Raw genomic sequence first — 10,526 nt, 5'->3', positions numbered from 1 at the left:
CAGTAACTCAGATAAACGCTCTGTACAATTGTGGTGAGAAGAATAGCATCTCAGAATGCTATACTGAGATGCGGGTTGGCGCTGTTTTGGTGGCACGAAGGGGAACCTACACAATATTAGGCAGGTGGTTTTAAAGTTGTGGCTGATCGGTGTATGGTTAGACTGACATGGGAGTAATTGATAACAAAACTTTAATTTTTTTCTGCAGTGCCAGTCCTAAACAGGACTAAGTCTTCCACAAACCAAGGTAAGCAATTGTCAATAAACCAGTTTGTTAAAAGTTAGATTGAGCCTGCATAAAATTTGCTTGATTAAAACTGTGATTATAATCTGAGCATCTCTTTGCAAGACCGCTGATCTTCTTGTGTTTGTTACTTTTATGCTTTGATTCAATTACTCAACATTGTACCATTTCTCAGTTTGAATCGTCCAACATGTTCCTGTGAGGAAGCTACAAGCACTAGGGAATTTGTACCACAAGAAAAACTGGATGTCATCCTCAAACACAGAGCAAAGGAGTACAGGCAACACCAACTGAGGTTTTACTTGATTTCTCACAGTTCCGTAGCACAGCATCATGGTGTCCTGTTTATAAACAGGATTTAAATGCATTCATGAAATTTTTAGGCCAGTGCTTCAACATAAATTTGATGCATCTCCCTGGTTGAGGACAGACTTACCACATCACACTGTACCCAGGGGTGCAGGAAGAATAATCATTTTATTACATATTACTTAGGGAGCAATATGTGCCTTTTTGATCAGAAATAGTTTCTTCCAACATTGTTAATTTCTTCATGAATCTTTAATAGGACAAGGAGAAACTCTGAAATTCTTCTTGCACCGGCCAACTCTCCTCTCCAATACCCATTCAGAGGTTTCACGGTAGCTCCTCTGAAAAAAAGTGTGATACCAGGTAAGCATGCTGTATCTTTCTGTAAATCCTGTTTAAAAGTGTTGTTTTACTGATTGTTTTCCTCATTATGAAAATATTAATTTCAAAATATTGTTTCAGGTCTTGCTCTTCAAACACAAGAGAGGAAGATGTACAAGGTTGGTTTACAGCAAACAACCCTTTGCGTTTACAAAAAAAGTTAATTTTTTTTTTTTTTTTTTATGTACTACATATAGACTGCATTTACTTTCAAATACCATTTTCACCATTAAATTGTTTATTGTAAAGTTTTAAAAGGAATATTCCGGGTTCAATACAAGTTAAGCTCAATCAACAGCATTTTTGGCATAATATTGATTATGTCAATAATATTGTCCCTCCTTTTCTTTAAAAAAGCAAAAATCTGGGTTACAACAAGGCACTTACAATGGAAGTGAATGGGGCCAAGCCGTAAACATTAAATGACCTACTGTTTCAAAAGTATAGCCACAAGATGTGCACAATGTGCATGTTAACATGATTTTGTGATAAAAATAGCTTTTTCTGTGTAAAGTTATAGCCAATTTTACCATGACAACAATGTCCACAAACCATAAAAAGACAACAAAAATGACACTTGAAACAAATTTACAGTTCAAATAATACACAAGTTTTGACAGAAGAATGAATGTAAGTGCTTTTATAAAATTATAAGCTTCACATTTCTGCCTTTAAACCTTCCAGAAATTGCCCCCATTCACTTCCATTGTAAGTGCCTCACTAGCCGCTTTTCCACTATCGGTCCAGTGTGAGCCAGGGCTATCGACTGGCCAGCCGGGACCAAAAGCCTCAGATCACGAGCCACGAGACCAAAATCGATCTGTCTCCACCGTTAGGTCAATAGCCCCGCAGAATTGCCCTAAAACCCACCTTTAACACCCCACCCTGGTTCATAAGCAAGGAAGCTCAATCTTAGGTATCATGTTATCTAGCATATCAAGTTTATAACATCTGTAAACATTAGATGGCAAGATAAGTTAGTGTTGACAACTCACTGTTCACTGTAATTGCCATGGGACACCCGAATGGTCTCTCCACTAACAGCTGGATGATGTCCCAGCACACGGTTCATGGAAAGTTGGAACCATGGAAAGTTATTTTTTTGGGTACTGCTTTGTCCAATGTGCCCTTTAATGGATATGTAATTCACCTGCAATTTTATAATGTTTCCCAAATCTGTACCGCTGTGCGCTGGATACAGAACCTGTTCGGCGAAACTCCACATTTGACATTGACCCCGCCACAATCCCCAGTTGGCCTTGTTTGGGCTCAAGGGTAATCGGCGAGCCACAGGCCACTGGCCCCGAGAAAGCCCCTAGGAGGCACAATGAAGCCCCAGAAGTGATGGTGGGAAGGCAACTGGCCCTGGTACTCACTAGCATGCCCTCATTTGGCCCAATATTTTTAACGCGGCTACTGTAACGAGACAAAATGACATTCAATATTATGCCACAAATGCTGTCGATGGATCTTAACTTGTATTGAACACAGAATATTCCTTTAAATGCATGTTTTGCTAAATTTTTAGTCTTTTAATTCAAGGGTTTTATTTATACTCACCCTTTATCTTTGAAAGTCTTGGCAAGCGGGTGTGGTGACAACAGCTATTATGAAAAATGGAATCATACAAATGGTTTTAGTTCTGGATCTGAACTGTAATAAGTTTGTGTGTTTCAAGCATGTTTTTGAATATATACCAGCTATACATCTGTATTTAGGGAGAGTTACTAACATCAACATATGCTTAAAACCAATTATGAACCAAGGCAGCAACAAATACTTTCTATGATTTTAAACTTAAATTCCAAACACAAAACTCAACATTCATCAATAGCAAATCCAGAAAACTTGGGGAAAAAAAAACAAAAAAAAAAAAACCATACGAGATAAGATGCAATCGAATTGCTGAGGTGAACCAATCAGTCTTTTCAAACAAAGTTCTACCTTGTTTGGAAGAGGGTGAGAGTTCGGGGAGTATAAGAGTCTTATCTGTGATTAGGAGATCCAGCGACAGGGTTGAGGAGTAACGGAACATGTAACGGGAATACATATTTAAAATTCTAAATATAAGTAACTGTATTCCACTACAGTTACAATTTAAATCACTGGTACACAATACAGTTACATTCAAGAAGTATTTTGATTACTAAAGAGATTACTTTTCATTTAATATTTAGTCCTTTCAGATGGAAAACATGTATACATATAAATGATGCGATCCAAAGAGTGTTTGAGCAGCGGTGAAACACTTATGATGTGTTACATCCATACGCACAGACAGAGAAGTCAGTCTAAAGTTTGGAGCAGAAGAAATAAACCTTGTGTAAATTGTCAGCTTTACGCTAAGCTAAAATGCTATTTCTAGCCATTTTACATGCATGTTACCAGGCACAACCAGATTTTTTTTTTTTAATCAAGAAAATTCACGTTGGATCATAATTTCTTTTTTCTAGGAAGACCTTTGATATTAGGGCAAAAATTGTATACTTAATTTTTGTATTTTTTTCCTGTAAAAATATCATCTAAAAATCCTTAAAACAAGATCAGTTTGATTTATCTTGTTTTAGAAACAACACTGCATAAGATATTTAGGTTTTTCAGAGAATGTATTTTTAACATGTGTATTTTGTCTTACTGTACTGGCAGAGTTTTTATAGTCAAAACAAGTGGGGGGAAAAAAAAAAGAAAAAAAAAATTTCTACCAGTGCTGACGTAAACCAAAGTATTTAGAATATGTTACTGACATTGAGTAATCTAACGGAATACGTTAGAAATTACATTTTACAGCATGTATTCTGTAATCTGTAGTGGAATACATTTCAAAAGTAACGCTGTCCAGCGATGATGATATCCAATGAGGTGGTTGTTGGTGAGCAAATGTCTAGTAGTTCCATTTAAGGTGAATTCCAGGTAAGGTAAGTGCTCTTTCACATGAGTGTAATAAACCAGCATTCATAAAGTTACATCCTTACATCCATCTTGTGACTTATTATCCACACAGGATCCACAATGTCGATGCAGCGTTGTATTAAGCATATAGTGCAAACACATAAAGAAAGTCCTTCTACAAAAATACAAATGAACTCAAATTAATCTTCTAGCTTGAAGCAAACAATTCAAAACTTGTTATTCCAAACATCAGAATAATTATAAATACAAGATCTCAGTCACATTACAAATAAATCATAACATGATACATTTCTTAAACAATAAAACAGAACAACATGTTACTTACAGTTGAACTTGAAAGCACATTTTTCAACAAGGACTTCTGTTTGTACGACAGAGCAGGTGAAACATACTTTCACAAGTCTAACCATGCTAACTTCCTCTAATCCACGCCTAGCTTTATACAAACTTTATGGCACTCTTACACCCCTAACGGTGTGGAATAGTATTACAGCCTGAATACAAACTGATAACAGGCTTGTGTCTGTTACAATATGAAAGCAGAAAGAGAGAGATGTTTCTATTATATATGTGTTTAAATCTGTAATGCAAGAATATCTGGGACATGGTGTATGTCTGGCAATACGACTGGATTTGTAGCTGTTTTTATACATTGACATTTGACTAACAAAGACAGGAACTGTTTACTTTATCTACTTAGACAGTGATTTTTTACTTTTGCAATAGGCTTCAAATCAATCCAAATGAAGTAAACAAGTATTATAGGAGTTACTTATGCAATTATGTTTAAAATCTTCTTAATTCTTTTGTTTGGTAGATTCTCTACTGAAAAGAGATCTGCAGCATAAGCCTCTAGATATATGTGAGATGAGTATTATGGTGAAATAGGTAGTGTGGTATAGCAGGATAAAAGGTTCTCTGTTTTGTGTGAGTATTGACTGCATGGCAGGACGCTGCCAACTTCTCAGTGGACTCCTGTTTCGTAACAGGCTGGGAAACTAGGAGACGTTAGTTAGGTAGTTTAGGGAATTTAATTATACTTGGGTCAGTATTTAAAATTTGCACAACAGACCTTAGTTCATATAAGCTACATTAAACACCATGACGTCCACAGGTGTCCCTGAGTGTGAAGAGTGGAGTGCTCTCAGTGGATGATGTTTTAGATGGAGAGCAGGTGGATGGACAGGATCAGACTGAATTAAGCATCTCATCTTCCAGCCTTTCACATCTAAATGATCTTCTGGGAAGAGTGACGTATACCAGCACCATCTACCACATCAGAACATCAGAACTGGGTAAGGGCTTTCTAAGGATATATCTGTATGTTTTCTCCTAAATTACTTTTTAAAGATTACATGTAACAGCAATCAAGCTAGTGCCCTGATTATAGGGAAACATTGTTAATTGTTTAAAGGGGACATATTATGCAAAATTCACTTTTACATGGTGTTTGAACATAAATGTGAGTCGGCATTGTGTGTAAACAACCACTCTACAGTGTTAAAAGTCCACCCACTCCTCTTTCTTATATTTCTATTAATCAAAAACAGTGTCTCAAAATGACTGGTTTTCGTATCCGCTCTAAAGTGACGTCACTTTAGAGCAGGCCACGCCCACAACTGGTGACGGACTCCACCCTATTATCATAGATCCTCCCCCGAGTGATCTACACACAGTCTGCCATTTGTTTCCGCGCTGGAACAGCTACAGTGAGAAGAATAATGTCTCAGCTTTGTAAGCAACATAAGTGTTCTGTTGTTGGCTGTAAAAGTGAACATAAGAGTCTTCATGTACTCCCGGCATCAGAGCCACTGAAGACGCAGTGGACAAGTTTTGTTTTTGAAGCAAATGTGCCCCAAAACATAACAAAATTTGTGTATGTTTGTGCAAATCATTTTACACTGGACTGCTTTGTGAATGAGGGTCAATATAAATTTGACTCTCAAGCATGGATCAGTACCAACTGTTCGTGTTCCAGCTTTATATCCTGAAGATGTAAGTATCGCACTTTATATTTTGTGAATGTTTGCAAATTGCCTTTCCGAATGTGCTTGTTAGCTGATTCCACGGCTAATGCAGCTAAAGTTACCATTGTCTCTGATTGTATTCACGGAGACCAGAGCTATGTCATTATAGCTTGTTTGCACATGACGTCACGTCACTGCGTTGCCGTGGCGTGAAATGCAAATGGAGGGCAGGAAGTGATTTTCTACATAAGAAGCACTATCACAAACTCAAAATGCCCATGTTTTGCGTCGTTTACGGTTGCTCATACATATATGGCTGAACTCCGGTATTCATAGTGTCAGTCATATTGGTTCTGATTTGTTGTTGCTATAGTATCCGAAGCACAAGCTGTAAAGGCACAGCCCTCTTCCGGAAAGGGGGCGGGGAGCAGCAGCTCATTTGCATTTAAAGAGTCACACACGAAAACAGTGTGATTTTGATTTCACCCAAAAAGAGGCATTTACAACATGGTATAATAAATGATCCGTGGGATATTTTGAGCTGAAACTTCACAGACACATTCTGGGGACACCTGAGACTTATATTACATCTTGCAAAAAGGGGCATAATAGGTCTCATTTAAGATATAATTACAATCACATGTGCAATTGTCTCCTTAGTTCAATTCTCTGTTGAAAACCATAAGGCCATGTTTCCCATCATGATGAGGAGACCCACAATTCCTGTTCTGTTTGACCCAGGAAACGGTAAGACCACAACATAAAGGTTATCTAGTTTTACTGAAGGAAAAGAGTGAGACACAGACCACGCTGGACCCCAAATTTGGGAAACCATAGAAGCCTTAACAATTATACATATGGGCAGCAAGAATTGGCTTAATAACAATAAAAATAGCAGCTGAATTCTTCTTTACAATGGTCAGGACAAGCTGGCATTGCAGGGTACCATAAATGGTCTAATAAAATACACAAAAAGCATAAAGATATGGATATTCTTCTAATGCCACCACATACGGCATGACATGGCTGGAGCAGTGAGATTTTCACTTCAGGCACCGTTTACACTTTAGCACAGGAAGGTTACTCCACTTAAATAGCTAAGCATTCTGCTATAAACGTCATGTTTGTGCTTAGATTAAAGGCTGTATAATTTTCAATGGTTTCTCACTTTCTCGCATTACAGACGTTCAAAAACATTTGAATTGAAAATTTCTAAAAAATAGAAAATTATATTGAATTATCTGTAGCATACTGTTGTAGTTATTTGGTGTACAGTGCAACACAGTAACCAATTCAAACAGCTTTCCCAACACGTTTTAAGTTACTGAAACTTATAATTCAATTATTTAGGCTTTTCTTCTTTCTATATTTTGATAAACGTCAAGCCCAGATGTTCACAAAATGGAGGGAAAAAAATAGATCTAGGCCACTTTGTTGTCATTTGTGGAAAAAAACACTAAAACACCAGTCCCTTGTAGACATACACATTTTAATAAGGATATAACATATTCATAATAACTTGTTTCAGTTGTAAATGAGTGAATGATACAATGACTTAATAATACTGTAGTACACAAAAAGACACACTTGCCACCTACTGATGTAATGATTTAACCTACAGAAAGTGTTATGGGAAAAGATCAGTTAAATATGAGCGAACGTGAACATTATTTGTGTTGAAGGGATTCTAAAAAATTGCATCCAAAAACCCCTCTAGCCTACAAGTGGACAGGCCATTCTTGAAGTTCTTGGCTGCTAAGAGGTCTCCTTGTTAAAATGTATACAACAATGGCACAACCACCATAGTGTTCTGTGTCTAAAAGACTTGACTAAAAAATAATTTTAAAATAGACAAAGAAAACAAAAGAGAATTCCCTTAAAATTATCATTGTAATCAAATAAGCTTGTTGTCATAAATGTCTGTCAATCATGTATAAAGCTCTCTCTCTCTCGTAACTTAGATATCAACTCACAGGTAACCATAGCAACCAAGACCTTTCTAAGATATAAGGAGTTAAAAGTACTCATCAAGAGCATCCGAAAGTTTTACCCCAACATCAAGATCATTATTGCAGATGACAATGTTCAGCCGGAAAGTGTTTCGGGGCACAGCATAGAGCACTATGTCGTGCCCCCTGCAAAGGTACACATTTTTTCATCAACAGCTTTCTGCTTGTAATTTATGTGCCACTTCGAAACATTCTGGGTTTGAATTTACAAGAAGGCTTTTTAATCAAGAATGCATTGATTCAAATGATGTAATATATCACACTAAAAATATGTTAACACTGTTTTGAAACAGTGTGCATTTTAACATTTATGGACTGGCCACATTAGTTTCCAATGTGCCTTACTGTAACTGCAATTTCTTTTTTTTTTTTTTTTTTTTTTAATAAACGAGACAATTTGAAATTCTTTTCCTTTGTAATCATCATTACGCCACAAATGATGTTGATTGAACTTAACTTTAACACATATTGAACACTTAAATAACGTATATATTGAATAGGGAAACATTACTTTAAGAACTGTTGCTGTGTTCCATCAAAGTCAAAGTCTATATTTGATATCTCCAATCTCCGACCATAAATGCATTCCATTGTCAGATGCTTGGAAGATGAAAACAAAACTGTAACGCTTGCGTTGGCCTTCCACTGTCACCACAGGCATCTCCTAGCAACCCAATTGATAAACAATGCTGCAACGCTAGCATTTGTGCTACAGGTGTACGATAATCTAAAGAGAGTATAATTTACCATGTTTTAAACACCTGTCTCTGCAAACATTTCATTAAACAAATTTTAATATCATGCAATGTAGGCGCTTTGACTGATTTATCTATATTATTTAATAAAAGTGAATGTTTATCACTTACTTTGCATATCTGACCTGGTGCCGACATGTTTGTGTGATGTCACGCACCTGCATCTTTTTTCCGCACGAGTTTCCAAGTTGGAATTCTTACTTCAAGTGGTGTTCCATTGCACTTTTCCTAATTGGAAGTTGGAAAATACGACTTTCTGAGTTGAATGGAATGCAGCATAATAATAATAATAATAATAAAATAAAAAAACAGGAACTCATTATGTGGGAGCAGTTTTGAATTTCATTGGCATTTTTGTCAATGCTACACCAAATATCCAGGAGCTCTCGTGACTAATCACGGCCTTGCTGATGATTATTTTGTTTCTCAGGGCTGGTTCGCAGGAAGAAACCTACTTGTATCACAAGTCACCACCAAATACTTTCTGTGGGTAGATGACGACTTTATCTTTTTGAACGAAACACGGATTGAGAGCTTTGTGGAGATTATGGAAGCGATTCCAGAACTTGATGTAGTAAGCTTTAAAAGGCAGTCATCTTAGGAGGGAGAAATGTTGGAGCCTGTTAAAATAATTTGGGGTTTTGAATATTTTTTGTAGTGGTATATACAGTATTCTGTGAGTAAAGGCATTCCAATTGCATTGGACTGAGGGAAGTGTGGAGATATAGAAATGTCTTATTGATTTCAATATCATATGCATTTTATGAAACAGAACAGATATTTTAAATGCTTTAGAAAATGGTCTAAAAATCATTTCTCTCTTTGTCCCTTTTGCTCTCATTAGCTTGGTGGTGAGGTGTCAGGTGAACAATTCTATTTCAGATTGGAGTATGTCGAAGACGATGAGGAAGGTGGCTGTCTAAGACGCTTTAGAAGAAGCTATCATCAGCCTCTTTCACACTTTGACGGATGCTTTATCGTAGATGGAGTCACCAATTATTTCTTGGCTCGGACTGATGCAGTGAGAAGAGTTGGCTTCGACCCTTTTCTGAAAAGAGTTGGCCACACCGGTGAGTGTACCAAATATTGTTGCAGTGAAATCACAAAGAATGGTTCTGGTTTCTTGATAGATCCCTAACTTATTTCAGAGAGGGTTTCTGTCCCCTGGTTATATCCCATAAGTCCCAATATACTGTAGAGTTTGATGTTAAAATACTTTCTCATATACCAGCTTAATATGTAGAGACAATTATAAGTGGTTCCACTTGTAAGCCATTCATAGGGTGATTCTGTTGAAACACTGTGGTTCTGTGGCACTATCAAAACATTGCTCAGTTTATATGAGCATCCTGATCAGACAGACACAGGAACATTGGCTCAACCAATGGAATGAGTTTGGGTCAGTACTATCTAAAAAGGCCAGAATCCATAAAAAGTACTGAAGTATGTTTTTCGAACTAACATTGGCACCCTTTTTCTTCTCCATCCCTCATTTCCATGTGCCTCCTTTGCTTTCTTACCTTCCTCCTCTTTTGGTCTTCAGAGTTTTTCATTGATGGACTCGGACAGCTGATGGTTGCCACCTGTAAAAACCTCTCCATTGGCCATCAGACACATCAAGCACATGACAAATATGATAAATACAGGACTCAGGAAAAAACTGAGGAACAGAGAAAACTTACCCATCATTTCTTTAAGAATTATCTCAACTGTATTAAGTACTGAAAGACTTTGAAAGACTGAAAGACTGAAAGTGCAGGAGAAGACATGGGAGAAGATGCAGAAAACGAAGGGGGATCACCATCAGACTGAGAGCACATTTGCAGGCTATTTACTTATCTAGCCCTGCTTCCTGTGCATGGAAGATGGACCATAGTGGCTCTTTTGCATGGCGCCCGCTGGATTTAACCTTCCATTGGCTTTGACCTATTCTCCCCGAAATCCTGAACGC

At 37.2% G+C, this 10,526-nt stretch overlaps 1 protein-coding gene across 1 annotated transcript; it reads left to right on the top strand.

Annotated features, from left to right (window-relative positions):
- Window positions 1-375: 375 nt before the first annotated feature.
- On the top strand, window positions 376-10,300 carry LOC127452236 (beta-1,4 N-acetylgalactosaminyltransferase 1-like; the record flags this gene model as incomplete). Its single annotated transcript, XM_051717585.1, has 9 exons — window positions 376-539; window positions 813-916; window positions 1,016-1,053; window positions 4,959-5,139; window positions 6,472-6,558; window positions 7,773-7,954; window positions 9,006-9,149; window positions 9,420-9,645; window positions 10,119-10,300. Coding segments are annotated over 9 exons (1,308 nt in total), but the record flags the coding sequence as incomplete, so codon positions are not given.
- Window positions 10,301-10,526: the final 226 nt, after the last annotated feature.

This window comes from Myxocyprinus asiaticus, chromosome 14 (assembly GCF_019703515.2).
Source record: "Myxocyprinus asiaticus isolate MX2 ecotype Aquarium Trade chromosome 14, UBuf_Myxa_2, whole genome shotgun sequence".
Classification (NCBI taxonomy): Eukaryota; Metazoa; Chordata; class Actinopteri; order Cypriniformes; family Catostomidae; genus Myxocyprinus; species Myxocyprinus asiaticus.
The sequence above is the reverse complement of the archived record's forward strand: the minus strand, read 5'-3'. Positions and strand labels throughout refer to the sequence as shown.